This window comes from Phoxinus phoxinus (genome assembly GCF_949152265.1).
Source record: "Phoxinus phoxinus genome assembly, chromosome: 10".
NCBI lineage: Eukaryota > Metazoa > Chordata > Actinopteri > Cypriniformes > Leuciscidae > Phoxinus > Phoxinus phoxinus.
In genome coordinates this window covers 19281821-19298735 of record NC_136885.1, presented here as the reverse complement: position 1 = coordinate 19298735, position 16915 = coordinate 19281821, and the positions used below count along the sequence as shown (strand labels likewise).

Genomic DNA, 16915 nt, shown 5'->3' with positions numbered 1-16915 from the left:
TGGGGTGTCTTGCCTTAAGCACCACAACTGATTAAATTAAAAATCTCTTTTTATCACTCCATAAATCAGAAAATACTGTCAACAACCTGAAATAAATACTTTTTTGCCATTATTTTTAGGAATAAAACGTTGTATAAAATCAGGAAAATTATATATGAACAAACCCCTCTGTAAAAACCTTCAGAATAAGAATAAAACTATAAAGTTGAAGTATAAAGTACTGAAGTGGAGATTTCTGGCTCAATAGGAGGAAAAACTCATTTTGAGAAAACCTTTAAAGATATATACTGTAATTGAAATCTACAGACGCAAATAGATAAGTGCTCTAAAAGATACAGTTAAAAGTGTATTATGGATGTTTTCTTTCCACTAGTCTGAAAAAAAAAAACACGTTATGAAAAGGCCAAAATATCAAAATTGACAAATGCATGAAAAACAAAAAAAAATGTGCCTGTCTTTTTGCCTTAATATTTAGTGGAAATGTTATGATGAATGGAAAGTTCAAAAGAACAGCAGTTAACTAAAATGGAAATATTTTGTACAAAAGTAAGTCTCTACTGTCACTTTTGATCAGTTTAATGCATCCATGCTGAATAAAAGATTAATTTCTTTAAAAAAAACGTACTGACCCTAAAACTTTTGAGCGGTAGTTTAAGTTTTGTGATTTGATTAACTTGACCTGTAGCTGTACACCACTATTATCATTCATCCCTCATTTTTGGCCTCCAGCAGATAAGGGACTTTTTTCACGGGTAGACAGCTTATCTTATTCCTATGGTGCAGACAGATAGTGAGACAGGCAAAGTAAAGCCCAGGACACCCCTTGGAAAATGTTTCCTGTTACATCACTGCTCATTTTCAATTATGGGGACAGGGAGTGGGCGCAATCCCATAAAATTGCCCCTAACATGGACCGCGGGACTGAGAGCGGTCTCTGCACACAGCGTCCCCGTGCCGTCCTAGAGAACGCTGCTGCCCTCGAATGCCCATGTGCCATGATTCACCAATGCTCAAAGCAAATATTTTAATTATTAATTAACTACTGGTTTTATAATGGAGTTTCATATTGTGGCTGTTGAACAGAGTTAAACACACTGGAGAGTTATAATAGTTTGGTCAAATATCACATTTAGGCTGGGAGAGCACAGTGGTCTGGATGAGAAGACAACGTGTGTGTGTGTGTGTGTGTGTGTGTGTGTGTGTGTGTGTGTGTGTGTGTGTGTGTGTGTCTTTGTTTGGATACAGAGGCTGCTGTGAGCTTTTCCCTTCTAACCTTCCTATTAGCATAATGCTAATGAGCGGTTGAGTTCTACTCCCCTTGCTGAGGGCAACAGCCTAAAACAACATTACTCATCTGTTCTTTACGCCACATAAACAAGACAAAGAAAAAAAAGTGATTTTTTCCTCACTTTTCTTCATACCTTCACATTTCTTCACTTCTTAAACTAAAGGATAACTCTCCCCAAAATTTAACCTAGGCTCTTAATCTACCCGAGTCAAACAATAGTGTAAAAGCATGATTAGAATGGAAACGCCACTTTTAAGATTGACCGTATTTTTGTTTTTCGGTCAAAATGCCTTTTGAATGGGAGAGCTAGGGGCACTACAATAATAGCTATTTTTAAAACCCCAAGGAGGCTCGAAACAACATGAAACTGAGCTTGAAGTATCACCAGGGGCTCTGCACATGAACTCGAGCATTGACAACATTGTATGTGTACACAAAGTTTGCTAAAAAGAAAGGTTTTTGTACGACTCACTTTATCAGTTAGTGTTTCCGGTGGATGGAATTTTGACAGTCAAAAGTAGTCGACCTCCGAATGCAACGTAACATGAGGAGAGTAAAGATGGAAAGCTCCTAAAGCTTGTTTCCATATAAATTTACAATAGTTTTTTGTTTTGTCGTTAGTGAAAATCAATATTGACCTTGAATTTGAAAAAGGAGCCTCATATGAGAAACAATACTCAAATCAAAAAGCGTAAAAGTCACGTGAGATCTCACGTGGGTAGTTGTTGCCGGAAGACAGTAGGCTATCGGTGACATGATTAAAAACAGAGCTGAACAGCGAAGAAGACCGAGATGAGACACCTGCATGGCTGTGAATGAAGAATTCGATTTAATGGGCGAGGTGTTTGAGTTCGATGGACATCCATACCTTTTCGAGCTCGAGTTGACGGACGAAGAGATCCACAGATTTGATATATCCCTTGTGCACCGAAATGGCAGTCGTGAAATGTTTCTGGGATGTTTCTTTTCATCTTCTTCTCACACCAAGGAAAAGCACAAAAATGCACCATCCTGATTTACGGTAAAAATGTTTTCCGGAAACAAAGTTTCACGTGAGAGTTTACGTCAGCTAAGATTACATTATTTAGACTGATATATTGAATGAAACCCTTTGTTTATTATTATTATTTGAATAGATATTGCCATGAGGTACGTGTCTAAGTTATCATGCTTTTCATTGGAATTACGAGTTCATGACATTTCCTCATATGGAGTCAGTTCTATACGTTGCATTCGTAGATCGACTACTTTTGACTGCAAAATGCCGGCAGACGGAAACACAGTGAGTTGTTCGTTTTTTACTTTTTAGTAAACTCTGTGTACACAAACAATGTTGTCAATGATCGAGTTCATGTGTAGTTATAAGTTCAAATTATGAGTTATAAAGTCAGACTTGAGTGATATAATGTCGCAATTGTGAGTTATAAAATCAGACTTGCGTGATATAAAGTCGCAATTGTGAGTCATAAAGTCAGATTTGCGTGATATAACGTCTCAATTCGCCTTTGGCTAAGCCACACCCTAGAATGTAGATTGACCAATCAAAGCGCAGCCAAGAACGAGCTCCCACAGAGGTCCGACACTTTTTCACAGCGCTCCATTGACTTTAACACAGGCGTCTCATATTTTTGGTCTCGGCAGGCTATTACCGTCGTAGTTTTATCAAAAATATGGTTAAACGTTGTGCCTGGGGCATTTGTAACACAGATACACGTTTCCCAGAGAGGTTGGAGGGGGGTGTCCGTTTTTTTCCCTTCCCAAAACCGAAGTAAAATACTGACAAGTGTCGTCTTTGGATTAAACTGTGTGGACGTCCTCAGTCAGCGAAACTCCTCAAGGATCAACAAGCTCACTTTTGTGTGCTCTATTTTTGTTTTTAACCTTACTGTGAAGTTATACTAGTTAAGTAGTACAGTTTTATGCTGTTTAGGTTATGATTCCTGTTCTCTACCCTAATTGTTGATACGCTAGCACACGCTGCTAATAAATACAACTTTATACTCGCGTAGTCCGTTTGCTTTGTAATAACGATTATAGAAGTGAAGAGACCTACCCAGCTTTGCATGAACAGTGTTGCTCTTTGATATTGTTAGTCACAGCCTCTGTCTCGATCAGGATATGCGGTGGTTAATTTTTTTTAACTGTGACCGTTATGCTTTTGCCTCTATTTGGCTTGTTGTTGCTTGCGTTTCACCCGTATGTCTTGAATATAGCCTTCGAACGCATACTGCAGACCCTTTTGCCTACTTCTATCGGACACTTTATTTGCTGCTTTATAAAAGTTTGATAAAATTTCATCAGGAAGAGCTGTCACAGCATAAGCTATGTTGATACCAAACCAGAGCCCAGATGAAGTTGTCGGAGGTAGCAACATTAACTAAGGGGGGGCGGGGCTTAGCCAAAGGTGAATCGTGAGTTATAAAGTCGCAATTGCGAGAAAAAAGTCAAATTGTGTGATATAAAACTCGCTATTGCGACTTATAAAGTTACACCTGTGTGATACAAAGCCGCAATTGTGAGAAATAAACTCAATTTACTTTGAGTCACAATTATCTTTTAAAATGTTTTGTTCTTTGGTGGAAACAAGCTTCCATACGAAGTACAAAAATCACTTTCAAACCAAAAGATTTTTGATTGCAAATTCATCCAACTTGAACCTGTTGTGAGATCTGCATTGGGAAATCTGAAGCCCCCCAACGAAATTCCAGATCGCATGTATTCCTATTGAAATAACCAGATTTCGCCCACGGAAAATCGTAGAACAATGGTGAATGTGTCCACACCTCAACAATAGACACTAATGTGAGAATATCATGTGTGTGTTTACCTGCACCTCTCGAGCATGGTAAGCGATGATTAGTCCAAGAAGGATGACGGTGGAAAGGCTGATAAGACACTTCAACGCCAGAGAATACATTGAGCTCTGTAAAACACATACACATAATGTTATTAGTACACACATCATTTTTATTTCACGGATAAATATTCACTTACAGGTGCTAACCCTGTGTGTTCGGGGGGAGGGGGAGCTAGTTAATTAAAGAGCTAGTTTAAAGGGGTCATGACATGAGAAACCAAATTTGCCTTGATCTTTTGGTATATAAGAGGTCTTTGTACCATTAAAACGTCCTGCAAGTTTCATAGCTTAAGACTTCCTCCCCATTATAAACAAATCATTTATTTAATCAAGCTCTAAATACAGCTCGTTCTGGATCCATGGTAAGAAGTGACGTCACTGTACGAAGTGACGTACCAGCGTTTGCATAATGACCGCCTCCAGCCCAAGACAACTACGCTTTAAGCGCAAGGCAACTACGCTCATTTCGTATCATTGTCGCGCCCGCGCGCCTCACAAGTGTTTAGTCGACGGACAGCGAGTGGGTCTGCTCTGTGTACAGGGAAATTATGATGCCGCAGATGTGCTGTTCCTGGCTGTGGACAAACAACATCTTTGAATACGCTGCGAAAGATCCAGTCGTCAGGGAAAAATGCACTTTATTTTTTGCGGACGTCTCAGTCACGGCAGTGTTAGTTTAAGCGTCTGTTCTGTACATTTGAAGAATGACTGTTTTGAGAACAAATCCCAAAATGATGCTGGCTTTGCCAGAAAACTGTTGCTCAAAGATAAGTCCGTGCCGACTATTCTGGGCTCAACAACGACGATGCAAACTGTAAGTAATGTATTTAAAACTTTAAACTACTTTTTAAACACGCCGAATCCGCAAATGTTCTGGCTGGGGGCGTTAATAATTGATGCATAGGCACTGACGTTAGCCAATCATAACAGTGGGCGTTAACACTGAACTCTTAAAGGGGAAACACCCCCAAAACAGACTGTTTGAATCAGAGGATGAGAAACAGGGTGGGAAAAGGTCATAAATCACTACATTTTAAAAGTTTTTTGTAAAAAAAACTATAGTAATACTATAATTGCACCTAAGGGAACATAATAATAAAAAATAAAAAAAACATGTCATGACCCCTTTAAGCAAACAATGAAATGTCTGGCATATTTTATTATAAACTCATGCACACGCGCACACACACACACACACACACACACACACACACACACACACACACACACACACACACACACGTGACTGACTATAAACTCATGTGACTGACTTGACATGAGCTACAAACACGGTTGTTTTTTTTCCATGCAATTTCAATGAATGGGGAATGGATTCAGAAGCTTCAGAAGGATGCAAAAGTACTAGAAGTATTTTAAAACTGGTTCAAATGGCTCGTGCACTACATTCCAAAACTTCTGAAGTCATACGGTAGATTTGTGTGATGAACAGATGGAAATTTTTAATCATGTGATAAAATTCCCTGCAATGACATCAAATCAGAGTCTGTCAGATGTTACATTGCTCATGAATAACAACTGGAATTTCAATCCGTTTCTCATGCAAATCTATCATATGGCATCAGAAGGTTTGGAATATACACTACTGTTCAGTGGTTTGGGGTCAGCAAGGTTATTTTTTTAAAGCAAGGAATACTTTTATTCAGCAAGGATGCATTCAATTGATCAAAGGTGGCAGGAAAGGCATGTTACAAAAGTTTTCTATTTCAAAAAATATTAAGCAGCACAGCTGTTTTCAACATTGATAAATATAATAAATGTTTCTTGACTGCAAAATCAGTATATTAGAATTATTTCTGAAGGATGTGACAACTGAAGACTGGAGGAATGATGCTGAAAATTCAGCTTTGCCATCACAGGAATAAATTACAATATATTGAAATACAAATGTAAATTGTATTTACTGTATTTTTTGTAGTTTTACTGTATTTTTGATCAAATCGAAAGCAGCCTGGTTAATAAGCATAAGATACTTCTTTCAAAAACATTACAAATTCTTACTAACACCAAACCTTTCACCTCATTAGATGTATAAACCACTTTTATGATTTCTCCATAGGCATTTTCCATTTTCCAACCTCGCTGAAGTTTGCCAGTCCCAGTCCTCATTCACTATCATTAAATCGGGGGGGAATATGATATTGATGACAAATTCACCTTTTGTGTCCCATGGAAGACAAATAATCCTACCGGTTTGGAAAGACACGAGGGTGAGTAAATGATAAAAGAATTGTAATTTTTAGGTCAACTATCTCTTTAAATAAAAAATGAACAGCACAATCACAGCATGTGCATCTGTTCCATATAGTCTGCCAAGACATTTTTAGTGTCTTTTCATAATCTATGGATTACATGCACATCACTTCAAACCGCACACACACGCACGCACACACACACACGCACGCACACGCACGCACACACGCACACGCACACGCACACACACACACACACACACACCTTGCTTAAACTCTCTCTTAACTGAAAAGCTAAAGTTCTTAATCATTTCCAGCCTGAGCATCGATGCTGTCCAGCTGAACCACACATTATTAGATTGGCCACCCGTGGGTCTAATTTAAGGCTCCGTACTGGAAGCATTATTCTACAAGGACAGACAGACAGTGGTGTCTGGGGGACCAATGGCTCCTCAGTCTCTCACTCTCACACTGACACACACCCACACACATATATAAATACTCAGGGCTCCTAACTGGAGCACATACACACTGTACCCATCCAGGGTAACAGCTTATCGATACAACAACTGTTGCGTTTCATTCTCTGTCAGGCTTTCAAACAAGTCCTAAAGATGATTTTCTCTAATAGGCGAAAAGATTGATTGGCCCTATATGCTCAACGTGATTTATCTGAGTGGATGTTCCTTCATCAATCCCACTGTTGGTCCTGGAACAACATCAAGAGATGTTGGATATGGTAAAGCCATGACTGTCTGGAAACTCATTTAAATGCACCCAAAACGTGCAAATATGCACAGACAACAATGCAAATGCACATTAACTTATGCATTTGCATTATTGTATTACTCACATTGTGAATAAGCGGTTGCCCAAAAAATTACAACATACAATGCAGTGTTCTTAACAATTTCTATTAAAAAAAAAATCACAGGCATGAAGCAACAATTCACAACACTACCTTCTAAAAAGTATAGCTAATACTTCAGTATGCTCATTATATGCTATTATTTCAGGAGCAATAATTTTTTGGGTTTTGTTTGTTACATTTAAATGTTATAGTTTGACACATTTGTGTCATTTTTGTCCACTAAAATGATATGTCAATTCAATAAAAACTGATTAAAATATAATTATTTATATAATGCAATATAATATAAAATATGATCAAATATCATTATATTTTCAACAAATAATAAAGGCAAAACTAATATTATAGAATAGAATAGAAAGGGATCATCTGTGTTCGTTTTACATTTAGTTAATCAGGATTAGTTCAGTTTCCTGTGTTTCTATTAGTTGGTTTCTCATTGTTTCGTTCTCATTTGCACCTGCCGTTCATTTCGTTGATAGGTTTGTCTGTAAATTTAAGCTCTGGGTTTCTTTCTGCTCATTGTCAGTTCTCGTTGTGTGTATAGCGGTTGTTTTGTTTCGTAGTGTTCTGCACTGCAGCGCACACCGCTGCGATTCAATTTTTTCTCACATTTATTGCAACTGGAACGTGACAAAAATATATAAGATTAGATTAGATTTAGTAGATAGTACAGTGGATATTTAACAGGAAAGTCAAGGGAGAGAGAGACTCTGGTCATTATATTTAATGAGAAACGCACTATCCCCCATAGCACTGCTCCAACATATTGACTAATAAAGGACATTTCTAAAATGAAATTAAAACATGTCATGTAAGACATCACACAAAATTGAGAGAGATCTTTACTAGAGGCCTTTTGTTGAGGATGCTATATTTAATGCATACGGTCATGGAGGTCAGAATTTCACTTCCGCTTTCTTCTCACTTTCCCCAACCCTCTCTTCTAGCTCTGCCTGTGTTTTTCTTCTTCTTACCATCCTCCTAAGTGAGTCCTCAGTGTCTGTGACATGACTATCCGAGCTCATGTTATATACTAGCGTGTGAACAGTGAGTATGACGAACAGACTCATGGCTAGATTAGCAGTTATTGATCCGGGTCATGATGGACACCATGCAGAGCTAATAGGCTTTCTGAGCTCCATTAACTCCATCAGCATTCTCTCACACGCTCAAAATATCCCTCCTGCTCTTCTTCATTTCATTTCTCCTCCATCTATACAACATCCTCTCTTTTTTTTTACTTCACTTTGGTCCTTTTATAAACACCGAGCAAAACGGCTCTGACGTCTGAATACACAGTCATCTTCGAGCCTGCTGTCTGTCACGCAGTTACACAAACACATTCGCGCACAAACACACACACACATTCGCAGTTGAATGTACCGCCACAAATGCACACAGTCATCTGTGATTCTAATGCAATTACTTCCTCTTGTTTCGATTTCTTAATTTACCGCTGGTGTTGGATGAAGGGACTCAGTTGAAAAATCTCAAATACAAGCCACATACAACCTGCAGCGCGCACACACACACACACACACACACACACACACACACACACACACACACACACACACACACACACACACACACACCACACACACAACGAGAGATTTTTTTCAGATCCTGAAACACAAACAAGACTCAAGATGCAAAAAGTGGAATGAAATGGAAGTTGCAATAGTCTTTTTTTCCCTATTGTAACTTATCCAAGGCTTCTTGAACAATAAAAAATATAGGGCGGGACTTTTGAACATTAATTGGGTTGTTGGAACGTTGCTCCGGATCTCCTGTGAGTGACGGGTTGTCCCGTCCTCGCGTCAGTAAACACATCAACAGAGAAGTCATTGCAAAAGGTAGGGTAAGTTATTTTCATTAATGATTATGAGGTCACATACATTTTCGAAAAGAATTGTGATGTGCATGAATAAATCAATAGAACAAAAAAAAAATGTAACCACCAAAGGAAGGATGGTGTCGCACACACAAGCTTAAAGGGAATAACAAGTCTGACACAAAAATGCTTCAAGAATATTTTGATATCCAAGACCAGAGAAAGTGAAGGGGGATAAAGGGGGAGGAGATGGACCACTCATATAGGCTAATCGCCTTTTGATAGAGTTTGTTTATGCGCAGCTGGACCAGCTATTTTAGCATGATTTGCACTGAAGAAGCTAAATTTGTGACACCATCAGTGTCCGATATCATTGTTGATTAAAAATGTGCTATTGAGATGGAGATTTATGGAGATTTTGGTCTTTCTGTCTTTCAAGCAGACAGAAAATGTACTTCTTCTGACATAGAAAATAGCTGGTATCAAGATGGCCGCCGTTTGGACGGTCCCTTAGAGGGGCTTTTTCCTGGACAAACACAGATTTGCAGATGATTAATGTCACTGTATGTGCAGTGTTATGTGTGTGTGACCCTTCATTCGGAGCACTTTGTCTAAGTCAAGCAGTCTAATGATCTGAACCCTCTGGCCAAACCAATCGCACACACGCCACACTTTATCATTCACCCTGAGACCTACACTCACCCCATACAGAAAAACACAGCAAATAAACCACAATCAACCTTTATAAACACACACATAAGCCAATAAATACATCACCAACACACACACACAAACACACCGCCAACCACAGCTGGTAATATGAGAACCTGATCTGTCACCTGTACAGGAGGAACTTTATTGCTCAGAGGTTGCTCATTCATAGCTCAGATTACTTGGAGTTTTTATTTATAACTTTTTTCATCTGTTTTCTCAACAAACAAAAAAAATCCAAAGGAACAAATGACACAGCTGTTGACATACAGAGGAGAGCTGTGGAAATTGTGTCCCTAGTATAGCTCAACCTAGCTAAAGGTATACGGTAAAAGTAGCGTATTAGTTTGGCTGATGGTAGTGCTGCTACATTTCAAATCATGCAGCTTTGCGTGTAGTGAAGCATGTTATTGATTACATTGCAGGGAGCGTTGTGAAAAACGTTACATAGTTGATTATCATAATTTCAGCAATAAAGACATGTATTCTCTGTTGGATGGTGAGAATCAGAACAAACAATATATAATTAAGCAATAGATAACTCTTTTGAATATGTTCTCAGTGAAACGGTCAAATTATAGTTTACGATCTAAATTGAACTTACAATGTTTAATATGCACATGAAAAATAAGTAGCTTATTGCTAAATTTACACTGCAAATAGGGCACAGAAGCTCTTCTGAAGAGCCATTTAGGTGTCTTTACACAAATGCTGCTCAGCAGTGACAAATGCATTTACACGGCAATTTCAAGTGTATACTTTGATATAGGGGCTGATGCGGGTCAGAGCAGGCATAAATTGGTCTGGCTTTTATGCAGTATTATGTCTTTACACATAATTTTGAGCAGGCACAGAGCAGCCTTAAAGGGGTGCATAAACAACACCTGCAAAGTTACAACACTCAAAGTTAAAAGCAAAGGAAGATATTTGCTTTTAAAGAAAAGGACTACAACAAACGGCTGATAGGGACTACACGACATTCCTCCTGGGTTAGTGACATCACCAACCCTAAAATGTACATAAACCCTGCCCCCGGGAACACACAGTCCATGTGGAGAAGAGGAAAAGTTGTTGTAGTCGAGCACATTTGTGAGTCAGCTCAAACTTTAGCATCCGTCTTTTCACATGCAATAGAAAGTCCCTCTGTGTGCATATCACAACAGTTCCAATATGAGCGATTTATAGATTACCATGACAGAATATGCTAATTGAAGATAGTTAACTCCACACCAGCAACATAAATTCAGTCTCTCCATCTTTGTCTGACTCCGTTTTAACATTAAAAGCAGAACAGTTTCTGTCATTTTGGCTGATTTATACTTCTGCGTCGGACCTACGCCGGAGACTCTACGCAATAGACTACGCGTTAGTTTTCATTTATACTTCTGCGTCGCTGTCCGAGTTGACGCGCAATTACACATGCATAGGGAGCATGTGAAACCCGAGGGAGTGGTTCTAGCAGACCAATCACAGCGCTTGCGTCCACGTAGGATTGACGCGTTGTTACATTTTTGGAGAGGTGCACGTCAGGGTACGTCGAAGGGTACGCGCGCTACACACAGCCTACGACGTAGCTATGGCGTGAGTTTGACGCAGAAGTATAAATTGGGCTTTAGTGTGTCTGCGTGAGGTAATCGCAGCTGCTAAAACACACAAGCTCTTGAAACCCCGCCCTCTGCAGCAGCTCATTTGCATTTAAAGGGCCAGGCACAAAACGGTGCGTTTTTGCAAACCATCAAAAAGTGACAACTTTAACATGCTATATAAAATATCTGTGAGGTATTTTGTGCTAAAACTTCACACACACTCTCTGGGGACATCAGAGATTTATTTTACATCTTGTGAAAAGGGCATTTTACCACCCCTTTAACTATGCTGAGTAAAGGAGCCTTAAGTAACAAGCTACATGTTGTCACTTGAAAAAAATCCTGATATCAAGAATTATTAATTAATAATTTCATCTAGTGAAGATTGAATACTAGATATCTATAAATCATATCCAGCAAATTAATTAATGTTAAACTGGCTTGCCATATTCCTTAGGGTTACTGACCAAACTGTTATATTAAACCAGAAAACAAAAACGCTACAAAAACACACACCACTACCAAAATCAAATGTTACAAAAACAGTAATGTATCTCACTTAATGAAAAACACACACACAGATAAGCCCAATTACACACCGAGTGGCACACACACACACACTTGATTACACACTGACATACACCATTACACCCCTGAAAACCCAATTACATACTCCGAGGCCAAGGAAAAAATGGAAACACACACAGCCTCACCTACATGCACGCAGTCATATACAGGCACATACATTACGCTTACAGCATTAATGGCCATTTGAAGGTCCTTTTAATTCCGTGCACTATTGCCCCCTCGCTCTTTCACTGACCATTCCTCAGGCTGTCCATCTACTCTCATGTTTCCTGTCGTTTTCCCCCTTACTTTCTTTTTTTTTCTTTATGTACTAATGATTATTGCTCCTGTGAGAGTGCTGTAAAAGCGTTAGTGTGGCAGGAGTGGGATTAGGGTCGGGCAGCCCACTGGATCACCCCTTATATATGTCTTAGAGATTTATTACACAAACACAGGTTTGTTTTTTCTATCATGGTGGGGACTTTCCATTGATTTGTATTGTTTTAATATACATTTCTATCCCCTTTTCACCTAAATCTAATCCCCACAGAAAACATTACGTGAGTGTGTGTGTGCGCGTGTGTGTCTGTGTGTGTTTGTGTGTGTGTGTGTGTGTTTGGGGTTTAATATATTTGAAAATGTAATATATTCTTCTGATGTCAAAGCAGAATTTTCAGCATCATTAATCCAGTCTTCAGTGTCACATGATCCATCAGAAATCATTCTAATTTGCTGATTTGGTGCTCAAACTTAGTCCTCTACACACTTTGCCCTAAATAAAAACCCAGATATATACACACATACCCCACAACCTTGTGCATTGGCAACAGGTTGATCAACCAAGGCATTTTGCATGCTTCCTTGCATCTAATAAACAAGTCCAAGCTAAGATGTTCCAAAGGGATGCGTGACAGAGTGAGAAGGGTGTGAAAATTAAGTATTGATTTGACAGGAGCTTTTTCCAGGTATTTAGGGCTGTTCAGGGTCGAGGAGACATGTGAGACTGGAGATGGATGGCTTTAATGCATGCGGCCTCGTGCAACTCACACGCCATTGAACAATTTCATCAAGACTTGAAATTACCTTTTAATGTTATCCAATGGGATCCAAATACTGACCAATCTGACCACATTGGAAACTCAAAATGCCTCAAAGTATGACTTACACCTGGAAGTTCCAGAATATTTAAAAATGTAAAATGCTGTAGATTTTGCGCTATTTCTAGACAAATAAATTGTGTGTCATTGATCATGCGGCTCGTTTTTACAGACAGTCTGATGATTTGCTTCCTCTGAAACTCAAGAAGCTCTTTGGATCATCTGAAATCATTCTGGAAAACATGATTATCAGGTTTTCATCAGGAGTTTGTGCAGCTTCAGTGCTGCTGTCATTAAAAACAAGAGGAAAACCAAACGCTAAGACACTCTTAAACTCATTAGCATACTCATGTTTATGCTAATGATATAATTTCTAATGAAAAATAAATCTAAGTAGAAGCCTTTTCATCAGTGAGCTCAGACTTTTGGACCACACTGTACCGCATATATCAGCTGTGCTTTAGGACAACAATTCAATTATTTTGCATGTAATATAAGGAACTAGTTAATGTAGACGGCAAATAAAAAGTCGACATGAAAGGGCAAATATTTACATGAAATACAATGCTAGTAACACGCAATGGCTCCGATTTAACGCTGCTCTCTTTCGTGCTGTTCTTATCAGCTCTCGCTCTCTCCTGTTCCTTTTACCTGTCTATTTAAGGAAGGTAGGATGTGTAAGGAGTGTGAAGGGACCAGACATCTCCTGAGGAACCACAGCTGAGCGTGTAAGGAACACACGCATCTTCACACATACAAATAACTACACACATCCGCAACATTTGCATGTAACATCGGTACCTTTGCACAGTTGTATAAATTATATTTAACTACATACATGATTTGAGGATTAATTCAGTAAACTAATTGCAATTATTGCATGTCACTATTTTCACAGAAAAGCCCCCAAACAAAGATAAGTGAAAGACATTACATAATTGTGTAATGTCTCACTTACATGAGATCACAGCAATAGCAAATCACAACCATCCAATCAATTCCTGATGGACACAATCAAGTCCCGTCCTACATTTTTTTCTTGTTCAGGAAGCCGTCGCAAATTCCGTTAATGCTGACAATTTGTTTTATGCTGCCGCTTTGTTATTTAAAATTCCTTATTAAAGGAATCAGTGTATGGTTCAGGAGTTGTGATTAATTGCTTTCTTTTTAATTGCATAATTTGTTTAAATGAGTAATGCACTAAATCAATGCATTAAATCGACAGCCATAATATGCCTATATACTCCCATCCAGATCAGCACACACTTCACATACCAAACTAGTGAAATCTTCAGTTTTATATGCTCAAGCTCAGCCTTCTTCAGCTTCTTTGATTCAATGTGCATACACAACTGCCATTTCAAAAGAGACGAGAGCGTTAAGAGGTTAGGAAAATGTTTTGGACATAATGATGCCTCATCAGGAATTTCCTGCTGGTTTCCATCCTTTCAAGAACAGCTGTCACACACACACACACACACACACACACACACACACACACACACACACACACACACACACACACACACACACACACACACACACACACACACACACACACACACACACACACACACACACACACACACACACACACACACACACACACACACACACACACACACACACACACACACACACACACACACACACACAGTTCAAGCGGTGCAGTAAAGCCATCAATAGGCGCTTGATGGTGTGCAAAGGTGATTATCAATAATCAATATAGCCGGTCACTCAGAGATGTGAGCGTTCGGCAGCATCTAAGCAGTCGCTTTCCTTATTTATTCCCTCTGCCATCACTCAAATTTCCCTTTAAATAATCTTGTTTCAAATGGGAGTTACCATTCCCTATACAGGGGGTTTGAGGAGAGGTAATTCCCCATTAGATGAGTCGAATCAAATTGAAGCAGTTTGGAGGAAGTGGAAGAGCATCAGTATCTCGCATGTCTCTGGACCTTCAACAGTAATGCACTGAGAGAAAAGCCCTTTAATTGCTCTGAGGGGCGATGCTGCACTAACAGGCTATTGTGCTGTTTTATAATGGCTATAATGGTATACAATCAGCATGGCCATTATTCATGTGCAAACTTGACTCACTCACCCGTTTTCCATCTCAAATAAAGAGATTTTATTACAGCCTTTCATTTCATCTCTTCTAACACTCACTCGCTTTTCTCTCCCTCTCCAATAACACTCCCCCGTTCACCGCCCACTACAATAACAGAGAGAGAGAGAAAAAGAGAGAAAGAGCACCAAGGATAGTGAGTACAAGAAAGAAAGTGAAAAATATCCAGACCCAGAATAATTACCAGGAGAGAAGAGGAAAGGAATCACCAGAGAGAGGAAAGGGAAAATGAGAAGAAAAAAATGTGCGTGACAGAGAGAAAAAGAGAAACAAAGCGTAAGTGGAAAAGAGTGATGTACAAAAGAGAAAGCCACAGGGAAGACAGGCAGAGAAAGAGAGATACTGAGACAGAACCAATTTCCTATATATCTGCCATATCACAAGCACCTGTGCAGAACAAGGACCACAACCACACGTACAAGGGATTTCCAGAATACACGCTGAGACAGATCCATTCAGAACAGTGCCAGATGCAAGAGAACACCTCATAACGCTCGCACAAACCCACTCGCGCACAGACACACACTTCAGATGACGGAGCTGTTCCAAAACCTACTGAGCATTTTAAGCAACACAAAGACTCGGTTATTCTGCCTTCTAAGACACCTCGTTTTAGACAGATTTCAAAGGAGCATTGCATGTCGCCTTCAAGGTAAATGCATTCCCAGAATGCACTGCAGCAAGCTCATCAAAAAATAAATCCAATATGGCGGAAAATGCAATAGAACTATCGATTATAATAATGAAAATTATTAATAAAAACATTATAGCGTCATTAAAATGTACAATTTACCCAATATTTATGTGTGCTGTGTTTTTAAGCTTATTAGAGTATCCAGTTGTTAGCTTAGCAATATGCTAACGTAAAACTCTATTGGAGTCAATAGAGTTAAGTGATGCTACGTAAAGCGTCCAAAATCGTACGATTTTACCTAATATTTATGTGTGCTATGGGTTTTTAAGCTTTACCCAGCTTTTAGCTTAGCAGCATGCTAACATCAAACTCTATTGGACTAAATTGAGAGATGAGTATGCCTACATATAGCGCCCTAAATCATGTAGCCTATGTAAACATCTATGTGTTTTTAAGCTTATGAGTATATTCAGCTTCAAACTGAATCAATTGAGAGTTGAGTACCTACTGTACATATAAGGTGCAAAATGGGTCACTTATAAGGTTCCATGATGCTTTTATTAGTTAATTTTAGCATATTAGCTTCCTGTCATCAACAAAAAATCAGGCAACTGACACCAAAGTTAAATACTAAAGTTACTCACCCGCACACACATTCAGTCTTCAATCTGAGGCTGTGGCTTTTACAGTGAAAAATATTTCACCTTGACACGATGTGTCAGTAACATTCAATCCTTTTAACAAAACGGCACAAGAATCAGTCACTCACCTAACTTCAGCCTCACTGATTTTGAGAATTTGGCTTTATATAAAATGTTACTAGTCTGTAATTCACCTGAAGTGAACGTCAGTTCTTGTCTTGAGCAACACAATAGGCTGTAATGGCAGTTACATCTACTTTGATCATCAAGCAACACTTGATGTTTAGCTCAAGCGCAGACTGCGTGGATGCGTGTTCTCGTCTCCCATGGGTTATCCAGAGCAAAATGGAAATTTGTAATGCATAAATAAAGAAACAGTATATTCCTTCAAAATGTATAAATCTGTTTTGGGGAAGCTAAACACATAGTCAACCCACACCACTTTCTGTATTAAACTTTCAGTGTTGGGTTTATTGAGCTCTATCATC

At 39.0% G+C, this 16915-nt stretch overlaps 1 protein-coding gene across 3 annotated transcripts in view; it reads right to left on the bottom strand.

The window, feature by feature from the left end:
* kcnn3 (potassium intermediate/small conductance calcium-activated channel, subfamily N, member 3) overlaps positions 1-16915 on the bottom strand; it is a 64215-nt gene that overhangs the window by 34836 nt on the left and 12464 nt on the right. For all 3 annotated transcript variants that reach the window (XM_079626000.1, XM_079625998.1, XM_079625999.1), the window contains one exon: positions 4116-4211. In XM_079626000.1, the coding sequence (XP_079482126.1) occupies positions 4116-4205 (90 nt within the window). In that variant the 5' untranslated portion in view covers positions 4206-4211. The remainder of the gene's footprint in view (positions 1-4115; positions 4212-16915) is intronic.